Source organism: Scomber japonicus, chromosome 4 (genome assembly GCF_027409825.1).
Source record: "Scomber japonicus isolate fScoJap1 chromosome 4, fScoJap1.pri, whole genome shotgun sequence".
NCBI lineage: Eukaryota > Metazoa > Chordata > Actinopteri > Scombriformes > Scombridae > Scomber > Scomber japonicus.
This window is the reverse complement of record NC_070581.1, coordinates 13,954,288-13,980,041: the sequence shown is the minus strand read 5'-3', so window position 1 is coordinate 13,980,041 and position 25,754 is coordinate 13,954,288. Positions and strand designations below refer to the sequence as shown.

Genomic DNA, 25,754 nt, shown 5'->3' with positions numbered 1-25,754 from the left:
AGAAGATATTTGCCCCGTATTATAGATCTAACAAATTACTTGTGAAAGACAGTCAAAGTTATGTAAATTGCTATTGTCAGTTCTTGTTCCACAGCCAACCTGCAATTTTGAGCCACTCATAATTTGTTTTGTTGCTGAGTAATTTCACTTGAATTCCACTTTTTGGCCTCAAACCCATATTTATCACCTTTCTGACAGCAAGCAAGCAAATTCAATTTGTTCCGTATTTTGTAAGTACGCAACGCATCTCATAAAGAATTACCACTCTTTCAACATCTCCCATCCTTATTACAGGCTGACATGACCGCAGTAGCATCTTACATTTAGTCCAGACTCCTGAGGATGCCAGGATGCTGCATTTGTCACAGGTCCTGTATGTTGAGCCTAAAGTTCGCTGTCATATTTTTCTGTTAGCCTTCATTGTAACAACAGTCTCTCAGATCTGTAGGCTGCTGAACTTCTCACAAAAAGTTCCCACTGTTCAGACTCAGCAGACAACTCATGCCCATGTATCTTTTATGCTTGACTTACTTTTGTTAGTATTGATCTCTGATTTGTTACATAGCTTTACCACAGTGGTGAAAGAAGTGCATGAAAAAACATGATGTTATATGGGGACTACATTAAATAGACAGCTAGTGTCAGTCAACCAGTCAACCCCCTTCACAGCATTAGTTGGGTTACCGTGCATGTACGTGGCCATGGACTACCTGACCTTGTTTCACACTGTCTGCACAGTCATCCTTTAAACAAGCAAATTGCAGCAAACAAAGGCAATCCTAAGTAAACCATGGTGCTAATACTTACCAATGACATCATACAGACCTGAGCTCTGTAAATAATATAAGACATCTAGACTGAAATTGTGTTTCTCCTGTGTCTGTCAGTATTAAAGGTGTAATCCAAAGTGACAATCTTTGTTGATATTGCCAAAAGCAATTTGTTGAACATATTTGCCACCTAATGAATTTGGAAATGAAATACAAACAGTGACAGTAATGTTACAAATTACTGTTTGATTACCAGAATGCAATCTCTGTGGGAAGAACAAATGGCTGATATACAGCAAATCAAATATGTAGTTACAGCAAGCTGTGCGTTCTAGTAAATCAATTTTGTTCCAGAGATTACTAAGGAAAATATAAACTATTTTTGCTCTGGAACATACAGTTTCATAATGTGAATAATACCAAAAAAAAAAAAAAAAAAAAAAGCAAATGAATGTTCACTTAAAGTAAAGGAAATATAATCCTGAAGATTTTTAAGTCAAAGTAATTTCTAACCTCAGTGCAAGGAGGAGGTTTTTATGTGATGGTGGAAATTTCCACTTATTGGCCTGCTTTGGCAAAGTCAGACGTTATAGCCTTGTTTTCTGTTGCAGTGTTTTGACATTTTTTTCTTTTATAAACCCCTCTGGTCCTGTCTGTTTCTCAGAAATGTTGGGTAACACCACCTTTTTGCAGACTCCTTTTCATTGTATGATCTGTAGTAGTCACTCTATGTCTTTCCTCTGATCAATTTTTGTCTCAGCTCAACTGTCAATTGCTGCATGATGGGAGAAGATTCAGCTGGACTTACTTTTGAAGGAAAAAAGAAGGGTTTTTTTTAGTGTCTTTTTCTATTCCTCGTCTCCTCCATTTCATTTTTCTTCCCTCTTTCATCCTGCCTCTGTCCCCTGAGGGATTTTTGTCTGATAGGAATGTGCTTTTCATTCTCTTGTTCATCCCTTCAAATGTCAACTTCTGTTGTTTATATTCTGCTGCTGTTGTGTTTTCTGAATTCTCTTAATTAAAATACTTGTTTGTGTACTTACTTCGCATGCTCTCTGTTCCATCATGTTTTTCTGTGATTTGTTAAATGGTTAGTCTGTGGGTAGATTTTTCTTCTCCTTCTTTCAAACTTAGTAGAAAATTACCTGAGCAGATCAACAAGATCTTTTGACATCAGTCTATTCTCCTCTATAACCTGGCAGCAGAATTTTCTCACAATTTGGATTCATGCCATGGGTTATCAGTTGAGTCGGTGCTTGACTTCTCTCAGTCTGCTCCCAAAGGGCTCCGCTTTGCCTGAACTTGCCCTCACCCCCAACTCTGCAATTTGTGACAGCAGCCGAAGAGATGACAGGATTGTTCCAGGTCAGCCACGGAGCTTTTCGACCTCTACTCCTCTTTGTCTCTTATCCAGAAAATGGCACACTCGCTTGGGTAAGCCAGCTTGATTTCACCTCAGAGCCTTAGCCTTTAGTCACGCTCCAGCAAGTGATTGACCAAACTGGCAGGCTGTCACAACAAAGTCATTCACTGAACTCACAAACTGCAGATATCCTAGTTACCTGCTGATGCTTGGATGGCAAAATCAATTCAGCCATAAATTTGGGATTGTGGGGGGACTGGGAATATGTCTGTTATGGAAAAAAAGAAGGAGAAGGGTCACCTATTTTTATGGGTTTATGGGTGTCATCCACAAGTTCACAGAGTCTGGGTGTCACTACAGTTCCACTTCAGTGCTGTGACATGCTACATGGATAAATCTAAGAGTGCTTACATTCTTCACCAAGTTTCAGCTTTGTTTCAACTTACTCTTGTTACCATTCTGTGTTCAGTCTGGTTTTGCTTCTACAAACAGTCCACAACCCAAAAATAGTTTGTTTACTATCATAGAAGACAAATAAACCCAGAAATATTCACATTGAAGAATGTGAGACCAAGGTACATTAGTATTTTTTCCTTAAAAATTACTCAAAACAATTAATTCATTACCAAAAGAGTTGAATTTTGTAATTCATGTCAACTAAGTGATTCATGAAGTAATTGTTACAGTACAATAACCTACAACTACAACCCAAATAGTAGCAAGGAAAACTGCAGTTGTTCTGGTTTTGAACTTTAATTCTATTTTTCTCAACAAGCTTCAACTTTATTCAATAAGAAAATGGTCTGAAGTGTTTTTGCTGAAATGAGTCTCTCTTGCTACTATTTGACCCAAGTATAGGATGGATATTATTTCATAGGCTTGTTTTTCACATAGCTTCAGATTTTGGATCATGAGGCGTAATACATACAGTAACAGGTCTTTATTTGCCCTGATGATACAGCACCTTTCAAGTGTACCACAGCACCATATAAAGTGTACAGAGTCTCATTCATTAAATCATCTGTCCCCAGACTCCCTCTGTCTGGCACCAAAGTAGAATCTGCACACAAGGCATCAGATTGACTCTCAGCTGGCTCAGTCATGCTTTCATTTTAAGTCTTTAAATCTTTAAAAAATGGAGTAATCTGTCATACACTTGTCTAAACGAGAAGCTAGTAAGGTAGATGTGCTACACAGTCTATTTTGTCTGTAAATCTTCTACACTTTTCATTTATAAATTCATTGTCAAGGCTCTTTTATCGCTCCTGATGAAATGTGCTCGTGTTATTGACAGACTTGGTAGGGGAATCATTAGCTGGCACAAGGATGTGTCAGTGTAGATTAGCAATTTAAGTGTTGTTATGTGCGCTGTCATCCTTCGGCAGGGTACATAACAACATGGAAGTAGTCTGCTGACTTTATTTTATGTGTGGCTTCCTTCGTTTGATTTGAGCTAATTGCAGTTTTTGCATGCTACGGGGAAAGAGGTGAGACGAGGAGAGGAGAAGCTATCATTCTCTAATTTGTATGGTAACCTGTCTGACACGTACACGCGCAGGCCGGATGAGAACAGCCTATTCTTGTTTACTGAGTGAGGACATAGCAGTAATAAGAGATGGCTAGACTAAAGGGATAGAGGGTGATCAATTGAAACAGAGTCAGAGGAGGAAAAAAGGATATGAGGAGAATTCAAGACACAAGCTAAATGCAGGGACAAAAAAAATTGGAAATTTAAATGTATAATACAACCTATAGCTATAACAGCAATTGCAATTTTAAAACAATAAAACATCTTTAGATAGCATATTTGAGGTATAAATTATTATCTATCAACTATTTAAGGTAATGAAATGGGGAGAAATCCAAACCAAAATAACCTCTGACTCAGGCTCTGCAAACAGGATTGGTTTTAAACATATTTATAGTCAATTTCTGTTTTTTCTGGACAAATGTACTTATTGCTTTCTTTGCCATTACTGTTGTCATTGCTGTAAAATATAGGTTAATGCAGTCAGGTACATAATAAGGCTCAGTTTTGTTGACAGAGTTGTTAATCCAGTTCTATTTATATTATTTGATGGTGTCATACAACATTCAGAAACCATACAATATAATGGCATAAAAGATAAAAACACCACAAATGATGACATCAACCCGTCTTTGATAGTCATGATATTAGTGAGTAAGCAAAACAAAGAAAATTATGAAAAATGAAACATTAAATATCTTGTGAAATGATGAAATGTAAATGTAAGATTATGCAAAGGGGAAACAGTCAAGTCAAGTACAGCATGAAGCGATCATTATAGCCCCACAGTATTCATGTTTTGTGTGTGTGTGAAGATGAGGAGCTTTTGAAAAGATTAATCTGAGCCTGGCTTCTATCGATCACCTATTGAACTGGTATCAAAATAAAAAGCTGCTCTCTGTAGTATAACACTATATCGTGAGAAAGTGGAAGCTATTTATTTTCAGGGTTATAGTTTGCAGAATAAGTTCCAGTTGATCTTGATTGTGCCTCCAATTACTTTACAGATAATAAAGCCAAGTGTATTTAGATTGAACTGATTGGCAATCAATCTTAGGATGAATTGAAGCATTATAGAAAGTAGACAAGACACAGAGGAGCATAATGGTTGTCTCTTGAGTGACGGTGCTGAAAGTTCACAGTATGATTCAAGTTCCTCTCACAAAGATAATTATTTTGTCATAAAACCAAACACCTTGCTATTGTGAAGATGAACTGTAGGATAGCTGAAAAATAATTAACATTGCAATGCATGGAAGAAAACTACTACTACTACTGAAGTGCTAAGAATATGCACAGAAGGTGAAAGTGAGACAGGAAACAACTTCTCCAATTACAAGGTAAACTGACAGAAAACCAAAAAGCCCATGAGAAACTCTTGCCTGCCACAAAATGCTGACTTGTTGGAGGAGTATCCTTGAAGTGAAGAATACCCTGGAGTGACAGAGAGCGATTCACATGGGGGATCTGAAGCTAGAGAGGTGGAGAGACAGCCGGTGAAAGAGACCTGGAGCTTTAAATAGAGAGAGAGAGAGAGAAAGAGAGAGAGAGAGAGAGAGAAAGAGAGAGAGGCAAAGTGACACAGAAAGGGAAAGTACTACAGACCTAAAAAGATAGAGTTTGTGGGGCAGACACGCCTCAGGGCCTGCAAACCAACTGCAGAGGGATTAATGATGCGAGGTCAGACCCTGAGCTTGTTTACAGAGAGACGTACAGCTATGTTCACTATCACTGGCTTTCTTTGCCATGATGAGGGCACAAACCAAGGTCAACAACTACATTACCAGACATGCAACTAGACAGATGGACCTGAGGAACAGATGGAGTGTTGTACTGTATGTGTACAGTTAGCATTTGACAGAAGTTACTAAAACTTTACAGTGCAGTGTGGGTTTTTTTATTCACTGTTTAATAATGCACATAAAAACTGGTGGATGGGAAAGTACTCAGATTTCAAAAGTGAATATGTAAAGGATGCAGAGGAGGACAAAAGGACTGTGGAGGGACTAGGAGGGTCTCCTGTGACTTTTGAGGCAAGCTGGCTTTGCATTAGGTACTGAGGGCCTGTTCACTGGACATATTTAGGGCTACCAACTAGGACACAGGTGTACTGCCTGTAGAAACAGTCTTGTGTTACTAAATGAAGCCCACAGAGATGGAGAGCACTGTGTGGGTGATTTGCCTGTTGTGTAACCTTGACCACACATGTCCCGCTCTGTGTCTCAAGGTCGTAGTGAGTGCGAGCTCTTTTGTCTCTTTATGAGAACTATTTGAGTGTACGGTACTTCACACAAGAGGCTCCTTTACTCATAAAAAGCACCTGCGAACACCAAAACACATCCACTACACAGGCTGTGTAAATGACATTGACCCCAGCGGCGATGCTACAGTGTAGTATCCTTTACAAGAAGCTGTTTTAATTTAGCTGGGGCCCATTTAATTTAGCTGAGACGATACTGTAGGTGACCCATGACCAAAGTCCATTGTGCTATTTTGAATATAGGACATTATCAAATCCACTCACTCAGCTCCCTGATACCTCTGTCTCTGCACACAGTTGCTGACTGTTTCTGTTTTAAGTGGATTTGCGCACAAGTGAATGAATACTGTAAATTGTTGAGATTAACGTCCTTCTCCGTTTTGTGCATATTTTCATTATCAAAGGATACATCTTTGTCATTTGGAGGTTTTCTTTTTTTTCTTTTTTTCCTAGTACAAGTACAAATGCAAGAAAAATTCTAGTCAATATGAAATGTGAGGTTTTCATATAAAAAATCAATCCGCCTTGTGCATTTACCACCAGTGACATCAGGACATTCATCATAGAATACTACACCTGAGGTGGGTGCAGTGTTCACTCAACTGCAATTTATGATCATTGTCCAATAATTTTGCCATTTCTTTTTGTGATTATTCGATTAATTGTGTAGTCCATCATTGTGATGAACAGGTAAAAACCTAAAGATATAATGATATGAAGCAGACATCTCTCATTTTTCAGAGGCTGGAATCTGTGGATTTAGCTTCAAAGTCCTCAAAGAATATTAATTTATTGTAAATTAATCAATTCATTAATTGTTTCAGTAATATTCAACTCTGCTTTACTGATACTTCAGAGTTAGGCCAGGTGTTTTCAGTCAGATTCAGGAGATGTGGAGTGAATAACATCTAGGTGTGACTTTTATGTCATCTGTGGTGGAAATGAGAAAACAATAGGATAGACAAGGAAGCAGTTTCAACAAGGACTGTTGTAGAACAGCTTGAGGGTGGGGTTTGGGGGTTGGGGGTGGGTTAGGGTTTAGCAATAAAGCAACCCAGTGGAGTCAAGGTTCAAAGAGCACCAACCTCTGCCTCTCTATCTCTTGTTGTCATTGGCAGTGTTTACTCAAAACAGCAATTCTTCTTGGTGGCAGACAGACAGAAATGTCAACACCCAGGAACCGCAGACTCCCTCCTCTTCTTTGCCTAGCAACACATTGCAGTGACAGCTTACATCACCAAGCTCGCTGGCAAAGTCTTCTGCAACAAGCTTCTCAGCAGCTCTCTGTAAATGAGAAAAGGCAAAGTGGGGAGTATGAGAAAGTGACAGAAAATGCTGAAAAAGCCCCCAGCTGACAACAATTAGGACCATTTTTTGATATTGTTTTGTCAGTGGGAAACCAGATATGAATTCTTGTGAATGAGTGGTGGTTTAGTCTGTTGTTCTGCCTGGTAGAAAAAATGTTTGTGTTACTGAGCATTCTTTGGCTTAGTGGTAAGTGAGGACATTGCAAGCCAGCCAGCCACTGCTATATGGGTGCCAATAAACACACACACACACACACACACACACACACACACACCCACACACACACCCACACACTCACACACACACACACACACACACACACACACACACACACACACACACACACACACACACACACACACACACACACACACACACACACCTGCTGGTATATGGAATACACCCTCACGCTATTGAGCTAATAATCTAATTTCTTAATTCCCAAGCAGGAGTCATGTATTTCGTTATGTCTTGTTAATGACATCTTTCATTGTTAATGACTTGTCTATTGGTAACATGTCTTTAGAGACATGTATTCATAATAGGAATCTAGCTTTGTGTCATTTATTACATTAGCGGGGCAACAGGGAGCCTAATTATCCTTCATGGATTAATAAGGCCCTGCATCTGCGTTTCATTATAAATCAACTACTGTCACAACCTAGAGTACACAAGGACAGAATTACTCATTTAGCGGTGAATATGTATTGTATTCCAAATCATTATCTAATTTTCCACAGTTGTATTTGCCTTTGTACATTTTCCAAACGTGTGTTCTGGTCTAGATTGCGAAATGAGTTGAATTTGAGCCGCCTGTTTGTTTCCCCCCTTCTCTTGACTCCCGGATGGCATGAATGATGAAAATGTTACTGTATTAGGTAAGGCAATTTAACAGTCACACACACACTGTAGGCACACAGAGTAACCCATGAATGCCATCAAGCACACTATTTGCACTTGCAGACATTCAGTGACAGACAATCGAATTTCAGTGTTGGATTTTCAATTAAAATCTGCTGATATCTCATCATATCTATATCATGCACATTTTTTCATATATGTCATTGATATTTAAGATATAAATCCAGACATATTTTAGGAATAATACTCTACTTGGGACAATAAATTATCTGGCAGTTTTTTCCACAATGAATGTTCAGTTACATAGTTAAAATCGTTAAAATTTCTCAATGAAAAATCCAGCATCCATGAATATACAAACTGATGGGCATTAAAATGTCTCCCAGTGGACCTAAAAAAGTCAATTCTGACATTGTTTGTTTCATACTGCGCATGATTGACTCCAAACTAGTTGTGTTGTTGTGAATCATGCTCATAGGTGCATACTTTAATCTCAGACTCGACGAGCACAGAGAAACTACACTCTCAGCAGATAAATGTGCAAACCTCCCAATGTCTAACTCTGCACATACATCATTCTGTATATGAAAAAAATATCACTACATTTCTGTGTTTATCTGTGAAGACATACACTGTGATACGACATTTGAGCTCTGTGTCTGTCGTTCTAATAATCCCAGATGTCTGGACATAAAATGTCAAGTGTTTGCACTTGACAAAGATATGTGGCAAATCCTTTTAGTTATCCAGACAATTAGCCTACATTTGCCATTTAAACTGATGCTGATGTCATCTCCAAATGTTGCATAGCTGCTGAACAAAAAGATCTGCCGTGCTGTTTGTGTCATGAGTCACTGTTTGCCTTTTAAAGGAGCACTGTGAATAAGAAACGTTTGATTTGGGCTGAAAATGTCAGATATCACCATCAGCTTCTATATAAGTCAGGAGGGTTGCATGTATAATAGGCTACTGTATATTTTGTATATTCCCCCCTGGATATCATTACTCTGTCAGAGCTAGTGCGAAGATATAAGCATAGAGCTGTTTTAAGGGTTATATGGGGAGGGTTGGTGTTCAGACTTTAGGGTTAATGTCTGCTCTTGTCTTGCTAGAAGGAGAGGTTTTACAGCCACTGAGTTTTCCACTCCGTTCTCTCATGGCACATTGACTAATGTGACCACTCCAGTGCCAACCCCAAGCCAATAATGTCTCTTAGGAGCTTGTTAGCCATGGACCTGCAGTGACCTACACACCCTCGCCTTTTGTCTGTATGCTGAAAAACTTACTGATTTTTCTTTTTCTTTTTTCTTTTCCCCTATCAGCTTTTTCTACATGGAAGAACTCAACAACCGGTTAACCCTTGTGGTTCACAAATAGTTAATGTGATAACTGATATAGATGAACTGGGAATATTTCAAAGTCTGAAATACTGAACAGTTTTTGTCTTACCCCAAAGTCTTTTTGAATAATGAGCTCTCCATTAAAAACACAGATGAATAAAACCAATATGTTGGCAGACTTGATAAGCGCATTGTATTGATCCATCATGGCTGAGAACACTCAAGAAGCTCAGATGCTGATTGGTGCTGACTGTTGCCCGTCCCAGCCTGCTGCCCCCTGCTGAGATTTCCATATACCTCCCCCACTCCTTTCTCCATTAGCCAATCGATAAAGCTCTAAGGCACACCTGAGTGGTTGCCGCCTCAATGCTGCTGCTGCTGAGTGCTTTGGTGTAGTGATGAAAAGGGTTTGCTAGGATTTATAGAGCCCAACAGCCATCACAGGAGCACCTGGAGACGCTGAGTGGTCATGGCTAAACTTTTGAGCAGCCTATTGGGCTATTACCTATTGTTTCTTACTGTGTGAAAGTGAGTCATAAGATAAAAAAGGAGAACGAGGCAGCCAAATTACTCATTGCTGAAACCCAACAGGACAGTTTTTTGTGCATGACCTACATCATTCATAATATTCTTTTATCTATATTGTTTTGTGTCCAGTTGAACCACACGCATAACATATAATCTTACAATTATTTTTTCAAATAATGATCTATCATTCTATCTTTAAAATGTCTTCTTTTGTCTGATCAACAGTGGAAGATATTTGGTTTCTGATCATGTATTTTAAAAGCTTACATTGTTTTTCAGTTAATGATGAATTCTCTGTAAGTCGGCTAATTGACTAATTGTTGCAGCTCTAGTTTCCATTGGAAATCTTATCTAATCTCTCTTATCATATCTTTGTATTTAATATGTTTCTCCACCGAAAGGACAATAGCAGTCCAGTGATAATATAAAATATTATTATTTTATTTATTACTGAGATAAATCTTTCAGGGAAAAGGAATACAATGTTAAAGTAATTGGGAAAAAACAACAAATCTGACTCTACGTGACTTCTCTACGTAAAATCTCCAATCTCTCCTCTCATAATGCAGATGATTTGATACGCCTTCTCTGTTAAACTTTTTTAGTAAATATATAAAAATGACTGACTGTGCTTCTTCAGTCTTATCCTCACACTGCTTCCCACACACACACTCACACCTCTACAAGTATCTGGGAGTTGTCCACTGCTTCTTCAGTTATCTGGTGTTGGCTGTTGAGCCACTCCACCGCAGCAGTGAGGGGTTAAGTGGCTTGTTGAATACCACCTCAGCTGTTGATGGAGGAGGAACTCATTCACTTCCCTCTCCCACATTTTCCAAACACTGATCTGGGATGTAAACCCTGTGACCCAATCATATCTCAGCTGCCACCATGTGGGCTGGAAGGCAGTTCTTCTATATTAGTGAATTTCCTCTCATTGCATGGAATGTAACACCTGAGCAGGATCACAGTGACGTGTTTTTTCCACATTTAAATGTTTTTGTACGATTTTCAGCACAACTTGGGCTCCTGTCACCTGTCAGTTTGATTACACATATACATACAGTGAAATGTAATTCCAACAGATGAATTAACCAGTATTGTGTTCAGTACATACAAATATTGATATTAATGGCATCTTTTTTATTATAATTGACCTTTAAAGGACCAGTGTGTAGGATCTAGTGGCATCTAGTGGTGAGGTTGCAGATTGTAACCAACTGAATACCCTCCCCCTCAATTTCCATGTCTGTAAGAGAACCTACAGTACACTCATAGAAAACACAAAAAGCCCTCTCTAGAGCCAGTGTTTGGTTTGCCTTAAATGATTATGCACTAATTAAAACATATTTATGAATATTATATTTAATTTTGGCCAAAGCCATTCCGTTAGAGCCTACTGTATCACAAAAACAATTATAATCATGATACTGAAAGTGTGTATGTTACAAAACTTTTTTTTACACATACTGTGTGTTGTATTAAAAATGTATAGCATAACTAGCAAGAGACTAATTTGTTCCACTATCCATGTCTCATGTCTTCTAAAACTCTGAGGGAATACCACAATCATCATTTCGTATTCATGATGCAGGATTTTCCCCAGTCGATGACCGAAGTGCTGAGTTGTGAAAAGATTTAGTTTGATGCGTAACATGCCTCAGAGCCCACTGAAGTTTATGTCTGACAGTTGGTTGGCCTTGAAGTGGGAGTAAGTGATGCTTTACTGGCAATTTGTTTTGCAGTCTGAGATATTGAATAAGTAGTGTAGCGCCGGGCACCGTCATGCTCCATGAGCTTCATGGAACATTGGTAACCTGTTTGATTTGTTGTATCTGCTCTCTGTGGATGAGATGTGCACATTCTTCCCTTTGAGACCAATTTGATGCACATCTCGACACAGAGTCCATCTATGTACCCAAGATGAAGTGTTAAGCAACCGACAATCCCAAACGATTTGATTCAGACTGTGTCGGTGCTGTTCAAGGTGGAGCATTACTGTGTGATTATCTAAACACTTAAAGGTTACTTTTAACACATTTCTACCATTGTTGTCAGGACAGAATCTGCGGCTAGAAACACTAAACCTCGACATATGTAAGTAAAAGAGTAGAATTAAAAATATGTCGACAATTTAATGACAGGAAACCAACAAAGTGGTACCTCCACACATTGCTATAATTATTAGTAGGTTTTTACTTGAACTTAAAAGTGAAAGTGGATCTAGAGTTGTTGGTGAAAAATGTTTTTCTCTTTGTTGTTCACAGGCAGAAGTGTACAATAGCCTACTCCAGAGATTTATATACAACAGTAATCTGTATTATCAGCATGTTAATATTTATTTCAGCTTCACATATTAATGTACAGCTTCCTAAATGTAGCATCCAAATAATCATGATCATGCTGGATTTAGATTTCAGGAGAGACTGAAACTCATGTCTGTTGTTTGCGCAAATGTATTTTATAGTGTGTTTGCGATATCTTTTCTAATTACCTCATTAAAAAATGTTGCACTAGTTATTTGAAGGTATGTTTACAACAATGCCACATTAAGAGCAAATGCCACTGAGAACTCCATGTAATAATCCTGCTGACATGAGGAGGAAACAGACTCACAAATAATCTAACTGTATGAACTTGAAATAGATGTGAATCAGGTCAAAAGTTGGTAGAAAAAGCACTGTTAATTACCATTAGAATCTGCTGCATAGGGACGTTTAAATGATTAATGAAGATGTCCTCTGTAAATTTACAATTACACACTATACATCCAACACTGGACACTGCAGATATATTCCTGCTGCTGCTGGCTTTGGGTAGAAAAACATTACACATTCAAATGCAACAGCTGTGAGTGTGATTATTACAGCCTTTTTAAAAAGCCTGAATGTGCACCTCAGCTAACAAGTTAAGCACATGTTAATCACATTTATAGATATCTGATACAAAACAAACATCAATATTTTGTCAGTTTTTGCCCAATTAGCTATTCCTGTAATATCCTGCTCATTAAGCATATGACTCACTACATAACACCAAATACAGTAACAACACAGAATCAATACTCTGCCCAACGTGGTTTCTCCGATGAGCTGAATTGTGTAAATATTTTCAAAGAACACCTCCAAATATCCATCAAAGTAAAGCCACTTGAGATGGACATACACATACATAAATACATACTCATACACACACATCTTCCCTCACATATACTTCCCTCTGGCTTTGTTCTATCATCCATTCCTGGTCAGTTTTCACACATTGTGTTATAATTGGTAACATTTGTAGCAGCTTTCAGGCAACACTGTGACATATCTATCCAAAAAGGCACGTGTTCACCATATCAACACACACAGTACATTCATACAGGCATAATAATCCATGAATGGACAGATTCCGGTGTGGACTTCAACAGCTTTAATTGGGAAGAAAAATTCAATTTATGAGTGAATGTGGCTGTTCTGTATATTGACAAACCGCATCACTCACAGCAAGAATGAATTTGCCCAAATCCCTCTTGATAATTTCTCATTCTGAGCCGAGCCTTTCTCTAGTTTGAGCTGCTTGATGTCTGGATATTTGATTGTACTTTAGTTATCTATTTTTGTTTCACTGTTTTCTGGTGCAGGACCACAAACAGACAACTGTAACTAAAGCTCAGTTGGGAACATGAATGATGATGATTAAAAACACTATGGACAAAGAATAACAACATAAGACTAACAATAAGCCCCCTTAACTGAAACTAACATTAACAAACTAATGATTTGTATAACAATATCCAAATGTGCATATTTATTAAACTATTATTGAAATACAGTGTTCAGCTCAGTGTAAAACTCCCCATCGAGACAATTCCAGTTTAATGTCAAACTGCACGCTTTGCCTGAACGGGTCCAGACTCCCCACTCTGAGAGTAAATACACAGCAGGCAGTTTAATGTCTTCAATATGGCATCAAATCCTCCTGCCAAAGACTCAGCCACATCAGTAGGGAGAAGAAGACATTGCCAAGTCAATTTTTCTGGGAGTAGCTCAGTTTTCACTGCCCTCTCCTGGTGTCCTTCCCCTACAGTTCAGTCCAAATAAAGTCTCAGCAGTCAACTCAGCAGGCAGCACAGCAGTAAAGACATTTATGGACAATACAATGACGTTTTTGAATTGTGAGCTGCATAAGTTTGTTATTTTTCAGTTTTGATGTGAATGTTCAATGAACTATAAAGGTAGCTTAGATAACGGCATGATTTATGCTGAATATACCAAGCCAACACACCATATTTCTAAGATAGTGAATTTTTTAAGTTAAGTTAAAACATAAAAATGGAGGATGGTCAAGCAATTACACATTGATAAAGAACAATAATATGAGGAATAAATGAATAAATTGTGACTCAAACTAACTAGCCAACTAGCTCTAAGAGGTGAATGAGTTGAGCCAACTTACATTTTTGAAGTGGGTGCACATTGTGTCACATCATTTTTTACATTTGGTCTCTAAACTCAAAAAAGCTGTGCCAACCAACTTACTTAACTTTTTTAGGTTTTGCAGGTATATTTATTTTTACAGTGTAGATAGTGTAGCCTCGTAGGTTTTATTGACTAAATATTTTCCACATTCAGATCATAATAACTAAATGTTAATAAAACCAATAAAGAAAGAAATCCCAGTAGTTGTAGGAGAACGGGTTTTAAAATGTAACAACTAATGTGTTGCTTTTTAATGCCACTAACCAATTCCTGGAATCAAAGTTTTACTTCTTTTTAAATTACCTTTCATGCACACGACAATGCACAGTGTATAGTGTTCAAAATGTGGCAGAGTAGAAATATACACTTTCATATTTTATCCCTGCAGAGGCCATCTCCAAACACTTCAATTCAGAGGTCAGGGTCTGTCAGTGGACACTATGTTGCATGCTGAAGAGGCATAAGTAGAGACACTGATGTGGTTGTCAGGGGCAACAGTGTCACAAGCCATGTGACACGATTCTCGGGTGTCCACAGACTGATTTTGTAACACAAAGTGCTGTCCCCTCTGCAGATGAATACCATGAAAGTATCACATGTTACAGAAATCATACATTCAGAAGTGTTTCTATTATTGTCTTGATCACATATGAGGCTTATGTTGTTTTTATGTTGGCAGTTAACTATCATTTAATAATGCTTTGTGATGTTCGCCTCCATACTAAAAATTGCCCAGGACAGAGGGAGTATTGAATATTAGAGATAAACAGACTGACATTGTGTGTGCGTGCATGTGTGTGTTTGTGTGTGTGTGTGTGTGTGTGTGTGTGTGTGTGTACGTGTGTGTGTGTGTGTGTCAGAAAGGCAGAAAATAAAAATCGGACAAGGCTCTCTGACAACCGTCCTATTACGGTATTCCAAAAGACAAATGCTGCAGACAGAAAAGAGAGCAAACACTCATAATGACAAACTGAGAGTGAAGGAGACAAAAACAGATGAGAGAATTGGGAAGGCTGAATGTGCAGAAGGTTGGAGGAAGGGGAGGCAGACAAGGAGACAAGGAATGAGCTGGGATTTAGAGGAAGAGGTTCTTTGGAGAGGACAGTATGAGAGAAACGATCTACAGTCAGCGAATGAAAGTGAGGAAACAGAGATGGGTATTTGTCAGGTGTTAGTGACTTTCAGAGTGAAGGGAGAGAGTGAGTTTCAGCTGATAGCCTCTCATCAAAGAGGGATGGAAGAGTTGTTAGTGTCTGGGATGGTTTTGTGAGGTGTGTGTGTGTGTGTGTGTGTGTGTGTGTGTGTGTGTATTGGGCAACAAAGTATTTTTGCTATTACTGTATAGTTCATCTTTGTATCAGCACACATACTGATGCACATGCCAGCGCACTATGTTTATACTGCAAGTTCTCAAATGAAAGGGAAATGTATAGAGAAAACATTAATAGGTGAAGAAATGACATGTATCATAATGTACAGTACATCTTCTTCATTCACTAATGAGTTCCAATCAGTGTTATGTTACTGTTAGTTGGTTTGATGTGAAACCCTGACTCTACTTCTGCACATTTCTCACATTTGAGATTATGATTATTGTTATTATCCCCCTTCAATCTTTGTTTTGCTCCTCACAGTCAGTAGACAATAGGTAAAGACAAGGACATGTTGAGTTTTAAAAACCATACAATATCAACAGCAAATTAAAGGTTTTGTACAAAAATATGATAAAACTTTCTTTTAAAAAGGTTGAAAAATAATGGTAGCCAGTGGTTTATTCTTCTGGTTGAGGTAAATATCTGCAAAATGTTTCTTTCTTTCTTATATAAATCTTCCACATCTTCAGTGGCATGAGATGAGTTTTGTCTGTACATAGCCATCACCAACCTTCCCCAACCAATTGATTGAGGACATGGAAACTTCATCGCATATTGTCTTTATTTCCTGTCATCTCTCTCTCTTCACCTCCCTTCTTCTCATTCATTCCACCCACTGTTTCTCCGTTCCTCTAATTTTCTCCCTCTTCCCTCCTTTTCCTGTCTCTCACGCCCTCTCATGACTCATCTGTTCTCATTTAATCTTGTCCTCTTGTTCACTTCCTTCTGTCTGTCCACTTCCATTCACTGGCATTTTGTGACATTCATTTATAAGATTATAATCACCACCCACCATCAGTGTAAACCAATATCAACCTTTTGCTGTTAAACACACTCAGACTTTTCTGCTCTGTGCTAAAACTGATTGTTAAAGTAGATGCCTGTGCTCTACTTATTTGAAGCATGTGGTACCCGACAGTCCATAGCTGTGCAGGATAAGCTGTATTTTTTTTTAAATATGCAGAATGGTGACAGCTTTGCAAGTAGTGCAAGTCTTTTTTAATGCTTAACTGTCTTTTGCATGATTTTGATTGAAACTGAAAGTTAAAACTGTGTTTAAATTTTATATAGCAGTGATATTTCAGCGACTCTTCAAATAAAATGTTATGAAATGCAGGCAGATGATCATATGATACAATATTAAACTGCACAGCACCATCATTTAATGTGCTTTGCCAGTGCAAGCTTAAATGAAAGAAAAACAACAGCCTCTCAAGGTCCTTTGGAGAATACTACACATGAATAATTTTGCACTGCCTTTGAGTCATAATTGCTGTTAAAAGCTGCTCATAAAACACATTTGGTGTAGATTGTATTTATTAAATTGATTCTGAACAAATTGAGAGGTGCTGAAGAGGATTTATTTTCAATTTTACCTTCCAGGTTTTTTGCATAATTGCATTGGGATAATTATTCAAATATCTTCATATTCGTTCTCAAGGCAAAATTCAAATTAGTTTATTAAGTATCCACAGTCATGTCTGTGTTTTCTATTATAACATGGTTGGTTAAAGTAATGTGTAATGCTAAGAGTGCATTCTGCTAATATTCTGCTCTTATCATTCATAGTGAAATGTGCCAAAGGTTAAGTTTTGGCACGTTCAGAGACTGTTTTTTAGTCTTTGAACATTGTACATCTTCAGCGGAATATTATTTTAATTTAGATGCATGCTTTTCACTTCATTGTTCCAAAGACTTGAGTTTGAATTTTTTTGATGAAAAAAAACATTGATTTATTCCCAAGACCACTTAACACCATCAGTGGATCCTCTCATATAAAGACTGTCAGGTCAATTAACAACAGCTGTCTGAGCTACAATTTCATAAATCTATCCACTTAAAATCTCTCATTATCTCTGTACATAATATAAGCATTCTCACAGCTGCAGCAGGCTGTTGAAGAGTATTAGTCAAGAAAATGACATATTGTAGGTGCCACAGTTCAGGTATTATTATTTAAAGCCTATCAGATGAGATCTAAGTTTGATCGCAATTCAGTTTCTTGATAGGAGCTGTCAAACATTTTTCTTATTTCCCAAAGTGCTTTGATTCTTGGAACAAATGTGGTGTTAAAGTGGCCGTGCTCAAGCCACTTAAAATCTGTACTACCTGCAGGCGTCTGTCTTTGGTCTGTCATGAAGCTGAGCAAATGGGCCATTTTTCACTCTACATACAGTAGTGATGTGTTCATGCCTGAGATAGCCACTGTGAAAATGACATTCACACACTAACAAAAGCCTGCTTCTCCTCGTTTAGTCTCTCAGGCAGCAGCTCATTTTTTGCCAAGTCCTTACACCAACTAATAACATCCCCGGCCTACACACGTCCTTTGAATGGCCCGCCTAGTACATTCAGCAGCCTTTCATTACAATATGAATTGACGAGTCGTCCTGAGATCGGGGATGGTTAGTGTGGGCGGCAAACGTTAAGCACTAGCTGCCCACAATCACACCCTTGGTCCATTAGTTCCATTTATCTGCAGGATATTTATAGGGCACCTTGAATTTTGGTTTTGAGGCAGGTGATGCAGAGGAGGGGGTGGGGGTGGGGGGCTGGTGGTCTGTCCTGGCTGGTGGTGTTGATGATTAATGCATGAATATGTAGGCTTTATCATGAGTCCGGCAGCCTCGGGAACGGAGAATGTCAGTGCAATTAAAGGCGTGTGGCAGACGTAAGAAAAGAGAGCCAATGCCTATCTACAGATTGCAGACCGAGCTGGGGAACATGGGCAGCTCGGCGAGAGTTCCAGCAACAGTGCCTATTCATTCCGTAATCACCTTCACTACTCATTAGGGCCTTCTTTTGTTCCACTCGTCGCCTTTTTCTGCGCTGTGCCAGCAGATAAAATATGGCAGGCTCAGAAGAGAGAAGAGCTGGGGGAACCCCATTAGCCGGTGGCAGAGAAAGGATAGAAATTGAGGTAGGAAGAAGGAGAGATGACGTCGCAGTGGTGGAGTCAGTCAACTAAGGAAGAAGAGAGGACTCAAGGGAGATGGGTGGTGACAGGAATGTTAGAAACGGAGAGAGAGAACTGTCCGAGCATGAAGACTAGTAATTCCTCACGATCTATCCCTCTAGGACTGTTGGAACACTCAACCAGAAGACTATTACAATATGGGATGTTTTATATCATAACCACATAGAGTTCAGCTCATTACAGCTGTGAATTACCTCTACAATATTCTTCTCAAACCTGTGAACTTGAACTCCGTGAATGTAGAGTGCCGTGTCCTAGCACAGTAACTGAATGTAAATTAGTGGTTTTAGTCAATCATTCTTCATGTTAACAGAGCATGGGAGTCCTCTCCCCACTATGTAAAAGTATCAAGGTCTTCTATAAGATATGGCTTCACAAATCATCATTAAAATATCCAGGGGTCAATACAGAAAAAACTCCACTCTGACCCACACACTGCTGTCAGTTTATCCAGTAGATGCTGACATATGGGCTGATGTAAATAAATGGTAAGACTCACCACCTGTGCTCATAATTAAAGTAAATGAAGCTACAGTTAATAATAATGTGTACTGGGAAATATAGATATTAAAAAATGAGACCTATTTTCAGTGGTGCTCAGTGTAAGAGCAAGAAAAACAAGAATCAAACTGAGGCAGTGTTGCTGTTGAAGTTGTATGTGCATGCATATTTTCCTCAGCTTCATAGATTATCAAAATATTTGAATTTTCAAAAGCAAGTGTCTGACTTCTTTTTTTTTTTTTTAAGCGTAATGAAGTCTGAAGTTTGAACTAAATCCTCCTTCAGACTCAGTGAGGTAAAGGAGGCTTGGCTGCCTCTATTCTGAGGGAACAGTTTATTTTGGGAGATGCATCCCTCCCTGACAAGGATTTTGTGTTTCATCCCTGCTGTGAAGAGGAACAACAGGAGGCTCTTCTTGGCAAAGGCTGAGACTCCATGTAAGTTTTACTGAAACAATGTAAAGGTTACCCTCAATCTCCTATAGAACAACATAGAACAGTCAAGTAGGGACAGTGAAGAGACAGTGAAGCCTCAGCAATCTCTCTTCATCAAGTACAATGTGTGTTTTCTATCATTTTGGCAGTTTTAACACAGTAGATTGTACCTGACACATCAGACCAATAATGGTATAAAGTGGGTTTGATTGTCTGGGATTTTTTTTTTTTTTTTTTTTTTGGTTTTGGAAAAAAAATAATTTGCATGTAAACTTGTGTAAATTCCAGGAATAAACTGTATTGTCCAATGTAAGTCTTTAACAATTGTTGCAACCACATTTTTTTGAGTTCTTGCGGACCGTGTTTGGCAAGTATACAGCAATTTGGATAATTACATCATTAGAAAGCCACATGGTGTACAATAGTTGTTTTTGTCTCTGGGCCAAATCATTATTTATTTCATCACAGTAGAATTACCTTTTCTCTCAGTTGTGTGCTCGGCTGGTTAAACTGCTTATTTTTGATGAATTGAGGAAGTTTGATGGCGAGGAAAATAGAACTTAGCCATAAAGTGTGATAAATTCTAAACATTTTCACTGCAGTGAAGTGCATTGCTTTCTCATGAGAGCTATATATTTTATTACAATCCATGCCTTCACTGCTATTCTGTGTGTATATATAAACCTTTCCTCTAGACAAAAAAAAACAATAAGTTGAAGTAAGGAAACAGGAAGGAGAGAGCTGATAACAGTGAAGCTGTTTTCTTTGCAGCTTCAAAGAGAATCTTCAGGTAGCTGAAATTCATTGTGATTTACTAGAATTCAGTTCTCGGAAATTTCAATTCAATTTGTAAAAAGGTAGATTAACTTCCCTTTCTGGCTACATTGTTTTTAACTTATCTGTCTTGGTTTAATTGGCATGTATAATCCATCATTTTACCTCTGCAAATATACAGATACTCTAATTTTATGCCAAACTGAAACCTTCCTTAACTCTGTGTGGCAGATTTCCACACTTGCAGTGAAGCTTACTGTGTCTTTGTCAGATAATATTGCTGCGGCTGGCATGTGGTGAAATGAGAAAAGAACAAAGGGAGAAGATGGAAGCAGAAAGGAAATGATGCTCTTATCTCAAATCCTTAATAGATCTCTCCCAACATGATTTATACAACAAGCGTAAGTAAAGGTTTACAGAAAGCTTCACTCAATCACGGCGCAGCATAGCAGGTAGCAAATGTGGCCAACCAGAGCAACAATGGATATTACATTTTTGATTGCTTCTGCACCTCTGTCTGTATTATCAGCTGCTGGTATCTCATTTTGACTTAATCTCTCACACTTTGTTTGTCTGTCTTCTCTGCTTGACACTCTCCATAGTGTTTTTTTTTTACTTAAGTGAGCTGAGATAAAGATTACAAGATCAATATGAGGCTCTTGGACCTCACCAGGCCAAAATATTCAGTGTGTTCAAAATGACATTGATTCAGAGGTCTGGACAGTGACCTAGAAAACATTGCAATTACTTCCTTGACAACTCCACTTGGCTAAATAATAGCATTTCTCATAAATGCACACAAACTCACATCCCTGCAATGTTTTAAGGCTGAAGCAATAATAAGAACAGCAGCCCAATTATTCAGTCTCTATACCCCTAACTGTTATAAAAATAAAATAAAAAACACCCAAATCGTATACGAAAAAAAATTATAGAATGAAAATCTTTGTGTGCAGCCCATCAAATGATTTTTGTCATGCATTTTAAACCTGCATGGTTCTATAGATGTAAAAACAACCTAAATCATAAAGTACGGCTGCAGCATAGAAGAACTTTGTGTTTGGTGGGAAATATCTTGCAATAATGAGCTGCATGCAAAATTGTTATTAGATTATTATCAGCTTATCCACATTTGGTAGTAATTGTTTATATATATTATATCAGTAACCATATGACATATTAATCAAGTGCAGGCAGCAGCACCAGGTACTGATGAAAAGATGAGATGCACCTAAATGTGTGCAGTTTTCATTCATTTTAGTCAGGCATTTATATTTTGGAGGTATGTAAAGGTTTCACAGTGAATCTTTGAAAATTCATGTGCTGCACAAAATAAAGAGAGAAGAAGCTCAAATGCAACCCAAAATTATTCAGATGTTATTTCTGAAGGGAAGAAGACAATGCAGTGAGCTTAAAAATAAAATAAATCAATAGAAGTTCTGTACTGTCATTTAAAGGTCCCCTTCTCTCCACCACAGCAGCTTTTCCTTTCCATTTCCACTAAGTAACTATCATGGCTTACTTCTTCCTTTGCATTTATTCCACCACACTCTTTTCCCTTTTCCGTAAGTTTTCTCTGAGGGCCTGTCAAGGGCACGATGCAGGGAAGATAAAATATATTCACGAGGCTACCAGGCAGCAGCAGCTTGGAGCTGGCAGATAAGTATGCACTGTGAATTATTAAAAAAAACTAACAACTGTGTTCCTGCTGCTAAAGGCTGCACCAGAGGCAAGTTTGAAAAATTATACATTTGCTAGGCAGGGTGGCCAAGTGTTATATACAATTTTAAAAGAAACGGCCCTCGTGTGCTCTCACCAATCACCTTAGGTGGGGAGAGGCAGCAAGGCTGTTATTTGTTGCCTTATAAAGTCCATTTCGACAACTGTGATGACTAATCTTGCCATAATGACAGTACCGCCCCTAGACGTCGAGCTCTTTGCGCAGACACATCTGTGCTCAATTACTGCAAATAATTTAACCAGTAACAGCTTCCTAATAGGTGGGTGGTGGACTGGTGGCAGTTGATAGAGGAAGAGGAGGAGGAGACGGTGGAGGAGGTCAGAGAGGAGCGGAGGTTGAGGACTGACGTTGAAGAGATGTGGTTTGCTGAAATGTGAATTTTACTGTGTGCCTGAGCAAAGCACAATCTTAAATTCTTTTATTATTTTTAACCAACTAGAGACAACTATTCTTCAAAAAGCGATACTGACCAGGAATGACCCTTCACAAACGTGTCTTTGAAATAAAATCTAGAGAGGATGGCAGAGGTGGACTACACATGTTAAAGGCATTTTAGCAAACACTCCCATGCATCCAATATGCATTCACAACGTGCCGCTTATGGGAACCAAAAAGTATATTAGAAACCACTGAACCTCACCAGAAATCAAATCACGCTCTGGTCATAAAAATGCTAATATTTATGTGTGTATGCAGTCTCTAAAGCAGCGGCTGTGTTTATGCGCCTGCATGTGTTTAAGGCTTGTATGCTTTTTCTACGGCGGTGCGTTCACACTATCTCCAGAGACAGTAGCTGTGTTAATGAATGGTAAGCTGCTGTGGAGTTAGTACAGTGTAAGGAGTGAAAGGTAAAAGTTCATTATGTGTGTATTGAGATGGATGGTGTGGAGTTCATTGGTGTTGCACTGCAATAATCATCTTCTTTCCCAAATGTCCTCCTGCATTAGACTACAGTATAGTTTTGTGTACAGAGGAAGACCAACTTATGAGAATTTTTAATATACACAGGCTTTCTCTCTCCTAACACACATATCTGTGTCTGGTGTAATGTCAGTGGTCTTGTTCCACGGAAATTGCTTATAGCTTGTTTACATTTATGGTGCTCAAAATGTATGTAGATTTTGTTTTTGAATGTATTAACTTTAAAGACATAGTCAGTTTTATACAATTTTATAGCCCCAGTTCCACTTCTAAGTCTGTTCTGAATGCTTAAACAAACATACAGTACAGCTACACAAGATACAACACAAGTAAAGCTAAGATGAACTTTAAGAAGTCCAATATACATCATTTTCTTTTCTCCTGGTATTTATTTGGAGTTATTAAGAATCCTCTCAATCTTGAGCTCAAGTCTCATTTCCAAGAACATTGATACATTCTTCTATCGCTCTCTCCTCTGTTATCTTTCTAAATCCCTTCATATGTTGTATGTTAAGTTAACCCTGTCTGGTTATTTTCTCCTCTCCCAGATCCATCTCCCCAACCGAGGCAGAAGCCTCCTGCCACTGACCTCTGCTACACCAGTGAAATCAGCAGCCTCATGGACTTCAACTCTCCGGATGCCTCCCTGGACAAAGGTAAGATCTGCTCATTCCTGTTGGCTTAAAACTGGAGCTTCTGAAGTGGATGTTGTGGTAAGGCAACACTGACACACAAATGTCTGAGAATGTATACATGTGCAAATATATTTCATATACACACCCACATCTGCACCAGCAAATAGATTTTTCTCTGAGATAGTCCACAAGAGCTTGAGTTTTAGCTTGAGTGCCTGTGACATGGATGAGCTAGGATTTCTTTATGGGGTAAGAGCAGTAGTAACTAGTAGCATCTCTGCAATCATCAATCCCTCTTCCATCTCAGCCTTTGCTGCTTGCAGCTGTTGTTGGAACAATGAGCATCCATTGCACGTGTTATTCCAGCTAACGACGCCTGTTACTACTGGCCCAGGTTGCCCCTGGCTGCTAATGAAGCTACTGAGTCCTGAAACATCACGGACAGATTTTCAACTAATCAGACTATAAGAAGGGCTGCTTTTAAATTTATGCTGCATGCACTTTAGTACTGAGCCAGGAACACAACAGTAATTGACCACTTGTTCGTTTTTATGTGCAGTTGTTGCATGCTTGGACGGACCAGAAGGACAGAAATAATATCTATCTGCAGCATGTACAGTAATAATACAGTGACTCAATACTTATCCTGGTTAAAAATATACACATTATAGGTAAGACTCTTAAAACTCCATACGATGGCATTAAATATATATTTTAATATATATACTGTATATCATGTAAACATGTTGAAAAGTTAGTGGTAATTGCTAGGCCAAAATGTTTTTTGAATGCCAGAAATAACGCCTAATATCCATGTATATAGTAATCAGTGGCGTGTTGTTGCTTGTTGGAAACTCTTGGTAGCATGGCTCCTTTAAGGAAAAGCAGTGTATAATGTGTATTCATAGCAAGTGTGTGGTTGAACTAGTGTGAGTGGCAGGAAAGTGACAGTGAATGTAAGCAGAGGAAAACGTTAGCAGTGCATTGTCTGTCTGGCAGCAAATGTACAGGACAGACTACAGCTCCCTCAACTGCTGGAAGGGGTTAGCCCCTAAATTAGAGATAATGTTTTACCCCTACCTGACCAAGCTTATGGTGGAGTGATCTTTAAGGTGAACCTGCTATTCTCATTTCAGTGTCAGTCTCAGAGAAATGTGTGGCTCCCAAGTTTTGCTCGGCACAATACAATGCTGTTAAATATAAGTCTGCATGTTTTGTAACTATCTAATTTGTGTAAATGGTCAGTACACACCCACATGTTTTGCAGCTGCATCTTAGTTGATGACTGACTCTACTACAGCCACATCACAATCTTACGTAATGTGCCTTTTAAGCCTCCTGCACCAGCTGTTTTCACATTACGAGTTCTAAAACAAGTTTAATCCATTACCTAAATGTTTCAATCTGCTGAGTCAGTAGTAACTTTTGTAGCTACAGTATTGAGTGGGTAGTGGAGAGACTTGTATGGTTCTTGTGAGGACAGTTTTAACACCTACCGGTTTTACACCTAATGCCCATGCCTTCCAGCCCTCATGCAATCAGATGCTACAATATGGCTCCGTCAACAGCTCGTGCCATCAAGCTCCATGGTCGCCTGTGTTAACTATTCTCCTGTGAGTCACTTGCGTCATCATGAACCATCCCAAAGAGCAGCCTATAAACTTTAAAGACTGTTTTTATTCCCACACTGTTATCTGGCTGGGTGGTCGGACAGGTCCAACGTTAGCATTGTCAGCTATTCAGAAAAACACAGTTGTAGCAGTTTATCTGTAGTTTGTGTCCATGTTCCAGCTCTTTCATGGCAAAAGCTTGTAGAGAGGATCAGGGTAGCTAACGATGGCACCAGTACAAAAGTGTAAGACTGTAAGCTCCGGAGTCACCCAGGCAGTCCCCAGGGGCCCTTTCCTCATTAGAGTTTCTTGCTTTGGGGGTCCATTTGGCTGCCAGTTCTGTCCTCTCTCCTTTTAGCGTTGT

At 38.7% G+C, this 25,754-nt stretch overlaps 1 protein-coding gene across 4 annotated transcripts in view; it reads left to right on the top strand.

The window, feature by feature from the left end:
* LOC128356838 (kazrin-like) overlaps positions 1 to 25,754 on the top strand; it is a 122,972-nt gene that overhangs the window by 51,079 nt on the left and 46,139 nt on the right. For 3 of the 4 annotated variants that reach the window (XM_053316994.1, XM_053316995.1, XM_053316993.1), the window contains exon 3: positions 23,694 to 23,801. The exons of the other annotated variant lie outside the window; for it this stretch is intronic. In XM_053316994.1, coding sequence (XP_053172969.1) covers positions 23,694 to 23,801 — 108 coding nt within the window. The remainder of the gene's footprint in view (positions 1 to 23,693; positions 23,802 to 25,754) is intronic. 4 annotated transcript variants of the gene reach the window in all.